At 53.8% G+C, this 5,267-nt stretch overlaps 1 protein-coding gene across 1 annotated transcript in view; it reads left to right on the top strand.

Annotated features, from left to right (window-relative positions):
- Positions 1–976: 976 nt before the first annotated feature.
- Positions 977–5,267, top strand: part of PDGFA (platelet derived growth factor subunit A) — a gene marked incomplete at its 5' end in the record, with an annotated part of 61,782 nt that continues 57,491 nt past the window's right edge. The window contains 1 exon segment of the mRNA XM_027775442.1: positions 977–1,073. Within this exon segment, the coding sequence (XP_027631243.1) occupies positions 977–1,073 (97 nt within the window).

Genomic DNA, 5,267 nt, shown 5'->3' with positions numbered 1-5,267 from the left:
GCGTCCCCCCCCGCCCCGGGCCTGCTTACAGGTGGCTGAGCTAGGCTAGCTGGGGCTGGGCCAGGCGCCCGCGCCCTCCCACCGCGGCGTCCCAGCCCCCTCTCCCCAATCCTGAATCCCCGGGAGCTTTGCTGTGATGAATGACTTTCTACAGCTCGCGTCGTGGGAACTTAGTGCTGGAGCCACCCCGCCTCATCCCCCAGCGACCCCCCGACTCCCTTGAAAATCAGGAAGGGGAGTAGGAGAAACCGAGTGGCGGGGGTGGCGGGTGTGGTCTGGGCAGGGACCGGAGAGCTTCGAGGTAGATATTTAACCCTCGCTTTCCCTTGGCAGTCTCCCCAGCCGCCGGCTGAATTTGGGCGTCTTAGTCGGCGCTAGGGCCCCGGCTGGGCGGGAGCCCGGGGTGGGGCGAGTGTGTGTGTGTGTGTGTGTGTGCGTCTGTGTCTGAGTGCGCGCGCGCGAACGCGTGTGTTTGTGAGACGGAGAGACCCTCTCTTCCTTGGGTTCGGACCAGGATTCCGGGGCATGAAATTTAAGCCTCTGGTTAGATTAAAGTGTTAGGGCTGCCGTGACTCGTTGATCCGTGACGCATTTCAACTTGATCTTTCTAGATGCTGATTTCACTATTAAATCAGAAACTACTCGGCTCCCTCGCTACCCCTAGATCTCCTGTAACTGACACCCCAGGCAAAGGGGCTGGAGTGCGTGGGGTTTTGTTTTAAAATTTAAAGGGGTGTGTGTGGAGGGTGGTAGCTTTATTTGTGCAAAGGGCAGATATAGGTGGAGGAGGAGAATTTAAGGTCTCACCAGTCCAGTCCCTGGACTCCGGCTCCCGGGCCCTGGTTGGGGGTCTGCTTCGACCGGGGCGGGGGCTATAAGCAGGTACCTGGGGCTGGGGAAGAGGCTCTCTTATAAGGGGGGCTCGAGCCGACGGGGTCGCGGCCGCGAGCGCTGACCGTGTGGCCTTTGCTTGCAGGAAGCCGAGATCCCCCGCGAGGTGATTGAGAGGCTGGCTCACAGTCAGATCCACAGCATCCGGGACCTCCAGCGACTCCTGGAGATAGACTCCGTAGGTAAATCGCGCCCCTTCCCTTGGTGCGCGGGTGGGCGGGGAGTCGGTTCGCCCTGCGCCGCCTCCAGCGCTCGGTCCCGGCTGGGCCGGGCGCCGCGCAGGAGCGCACCGAAAGGTCAGAATCCAATCCTCGGCCATAAACGCCCAGGCGGATGAGTCAGGAGTTTCTCTTCCAATCGCCACTTTCTCTCCCAGCGGCGGCCGAGGGCTGCTCACTCGCCCAAGGATTGTTTTCGCATTTAAGGAAAATGCCGCGTGTGTCACAGAAAGTTCAGCCGCGAAGAGGGCGCCCGCGTCCCCGCCAGGTGTGCAGGCTCCGCGCCTGCCCTCGGGTGGGAGGAGTGGCGGGACTAGCACAGGCCCTGGGCGCTGAGCCCTAGCCGGTGCGCCTGGGGGGCAGTCCCCGTAGCAGCGAGGCCGTGAGGGCAGGCGGGGTGGGGGTGGGGGGGCTCCCAGTCCGACGGGCTGGTCCGCTAGAGGAACGGTGCCCCCCTGGGTCAGAGCCTCTTTGTAATTCATGAGAACTGGTGCGCGTTTTGCTGCAGGGCTGGGGCTTTGTGGCTGCAGGAGGCCGGTGTCTTTTTCTATTCATGACCCTGTAAAAGGCGCTCCTTGGCCACCTCTGCTGTTTAGGGGCTATTTTGGGGGTTCACCCTCAGGGCCTGGAGCTGAATCCATTTAGAGAGCAGTTTATTTGTTAACGCAGAGTTTAGAAGCTCTGGCTGACTAGACTGGATCGATAAAGAGTAAAGGGTTTCTCACTTGTGGGGACCCTAGGCAGGGAGAGCCTTCCTAGGAGTCTTCCATATCTTAGTGGTGTCTTTTTCAAAATGAACACTTTGCCTGGGAACTCCAACGTGAATTAGTAGGGAAATACTCATATAGGAAAACTTTTTGACTCTTATTTTGAACGGCCTAAAATGACATGGACAAAAAGTAACCAAAGGCAGTAGAATTGAAAGAATTTTAAGTGAAATAGAGATTTTTCTCTCCTTGCAAACTACTTTGAAAAGGGGGCGGCATGGAGGGAATTAAGTAAAATCACATGGCCTAGTCATTTGGAAATTTGTACCTAATTATGGTGGTGGAGCAGCCTGAACTATTTTCATTTCATGCCAAAACCATTTTCTAACAAGGCCGATGGTTTCTGTAGTTTCTTGACCCAGGAAATCCTTTGGCTGATCCTTATCAGGAAGGGGGTAGAATTTCACTTGGAGATCAGAGTTGGGGCCAGGAGGGGGATTTTGATCTGGTCCCTTGATGTGTAACCCCGAGGAGAAGGATTTGGCTTTGGTTAGCCAGGAAAACACTTGCCTGCATTTGGCTGGTCCCTGATGGGTTTGGGAGAGTTGGGGAGATTGCCTCTCAGAGAAGCTTCCAGGGAGTTTTGTTTTTCTCTCTTTTTCTGTTTTTCCTGCCTGGCCCTAATGAGGCTTGGGAGGCCTTTGCCTCCTTGTGGAACCTGAGCTGGATGCCACAGGGAAATGGGCCATTGACTTTCTGCAGGGACCATTCTTATTCTGGTCTCTGCAGGCTGCCTGCCCCCAGCCCCCAACCATTAACACTTTTAGCATTATAGCTCTATGGGGTTTTGCTGATAAATTCCTGACCCCGGGGGCTTCTGGGCCCAGCCTCCTTTGGAGGGTCCAAGGAAAGAGCAAACATAAACCAGCCAGTTCTCCTAGCTGGGTTCACATTGCCCCCTGTAAAAATGTCCCAAAGTGCCTCTCCCTCCTGCCCCAAGGAACACAGAGGTCACAGTCCTCCTGTCTACCTTCAGACCTTTGGGCCGAATACGTTTGCAAGTGCTAGGAAACTTTGGGTATGAGATTGAACTGGGGGACCTCTGGTACCTTCTTGCTCCCCATCCCTTTGTGGCAGCAACTCCAAAGTGGGTCTCTGTCATCCTAGTTCAGCTCACACATTCCCCTCCTTCCATCCCAGGCCTGAAACTTGAGAACCAGAAGGGGGTCCACAGTCTCTGGCCTGTAGCTGGAAGTAGCTTCTGTTGCTTTTTGAGCTTGTATTTGGGGGTCTTTTCCCCCAACCCCTATCCTCACTCTGAGCAGGCAGCTAGACAGCTCACTGAGAATAAGCTGCCCTCTGGCCCCAGCCTCACTTTTAGGTCCAATCAATGGTACAGCTGGCTTGTTGGGGGCACCCTGATCTGGCAGGAGCTCAGTGAGGAAGAACTGAATTGCTCAGAAAGACAAAAGTTCACTAACTTTCTTTGGAGTTCTTTTTCCATATCTGTCTCTTTTAGGTTGATATGCTTGATGTTTGGTCCTTCTAGGTGAAAGGTCAGTGCTGTGAGAAGCAGAAATGGGGCTTTGAGCTGCCCTCTCTGCTAAGCAAGCTCCTTCCTTGAATGAGAGGAGCTTTGTGATTGGCCTGGAGCTCCTCCCAGTGGGCCTACAGAATCCACATGTTACAGATGAGGAAACTGAGCAGATGCATCCTTACCACTTTGTGTCTTCTTGGCGGTGTGGCTTAGAGGTCTGGAGGTGGGGAGATTCTGCCCTAGTGCCCGGGATGTAACTGAGCCTGAGTGTTTCGAAGTGTCTATGAGAGCAAAGAGTAAGGAATAGTTGCTTTTTCATGTGTGGCTTTTGGGTCCAGGGAGCAGCTTGTGGTCTTTTAATGACCAGTAGCCCTGGAGTTTGGGCCCTATTTGTTGTGCGTGAAGAGAACAAGCCATTCAGTGGCGTGGCAGTGGGGGAGCTTTGTTCTCTATGCAGTCTGACAGTCTGGCCAGGCGCCCGTGGGTCATTGAGTAACTGATACATAAATATCCCCATCTTGGGCCATTAACACTCCAACTAGGACCGATGGCTGGAAGATTCTCCCCACTTGATTAACTGTCCAGAGAGCAGTTTTAAGGAGTGATTCATGCCAAGCTGCCTGGCCTGGGCTGCGCAAGATCACGTCTTGTAAGTTACTGCTGGGGTGAGTAACTTCTCAACCAGCATAAATCAGTATGGCTGCTTCTCCCATTAGCACGTCAAGTCTTGGTTTGCGACCACCCATCTTGGTCCAGGGTCAAAGGGTGGGCTTGTTCAACTAGGGCTACTTTCATTCTGCCTCTCTCCTAGAAAATTCACTAGCTGAGACTTTCGCAGGGTTGTTGAGCTAGCAGGGCCAGGGCCTTTTCTGTCAGTTAAGCCAGGGCAAGAGGGGGTGAAGGGCAGTCTGGGCATTGTGGATGCAGGCCCTGGAAGGTTCTTTTGGTTAGGTATTTGTCCTTGTCTTATTCCATTTCTCTGGTCCTCGATTTCCTTGGATGTAAAAAGGTGATAGCACCTAGTGCATGCATGCGAACGTGGTCATTGCTGTAGCAGTTAATGCGGCGTGGCTCTGTAAGGCACTGGAGAATGGTAGCTGATGTTCACTTTTCTCTGAGGTTGAGAGTGGACCAGTTGCTCTTTGGCTCCATGATGACATGGTGGCCACCCCAGGACATGACTCATAAGTGTCACTTTTTTTGTGAAAAATGCTTCTTGTAACAGTTGGTTGATGGGAAATTCTTATTGCATGAGTAGTCTGTTCTGATCTTATTTTGGGTCTCAGAAAAAAATTAGTGGCATTGGAACATTGAGTCATTTTAAGTAAAAAGTTGGGCTCTGCTGAGAACATCCTCTTTGCCACTACACCTTCTATGACAGTTTCACGCTTCTGTTTAAAGGTGCAGGTTTCAGACTTCTCAGGGGAGCAGGGCAAGATGAGGTTTCCCCAGTTGGGTTGCAGACGTTCGTTGATGCTTAGGTGGGCTGGGCAGGGAGAGCACTTGGGCTGCTCATCCCAGGTCAAGGAGGGGCTTCTTGGGACTTTTTGTCTGGGCAGCAGCCAGCAACCTCTCAGAAACCTCGAGGGAGACCTGGTGCATCTGCAAGAATTTATGGCTGTTGGGACATGCCTTTGCAGGACCTGGCTATCTTTTAGGGAAGCAGGATGGAGGGAGATGGGGGGAACATTCCCTACCTGGGTCCAGAGGGCCAAGGCCAGGAGGCCAGGTCTGTCCCACTCTCTAGGGTCTGGCAGACCACGTGGCAGGTGGCAGATGGTGTGTCTTCCTGTAGGAATCTCAGAGACCTGAGACTTCCCCAGCCTGTCTAGGGCTCCGGGGGAGGAGCTGTAGCCCTCATCCCCTCTAAGCAGGGTAATGTTTGTGCCGGGGGAGGGGAGGGGGTGGTGGTGG

The sequence above is a fragment of the Tupaia chinensis genome, unplaced genomic scaffold, assembly GCF_000334495.1.
Source record: "Tupaia chinensis unplaced genomic scaffold, TupChi_1.0 Scaffold000052_1, whole genome shotgun sequence".
Taxonomy (NCBI): Eukaryota; Metazoa; Chordata; class Mammalia; order Scandentia; family Tupaiidae; genus Tupaia; species Tupaia belangeri.
Note: the sequence above shows the minus strand (reverse complement) of the source record. Positions and strands in the feature narration are given on the sequence as shown.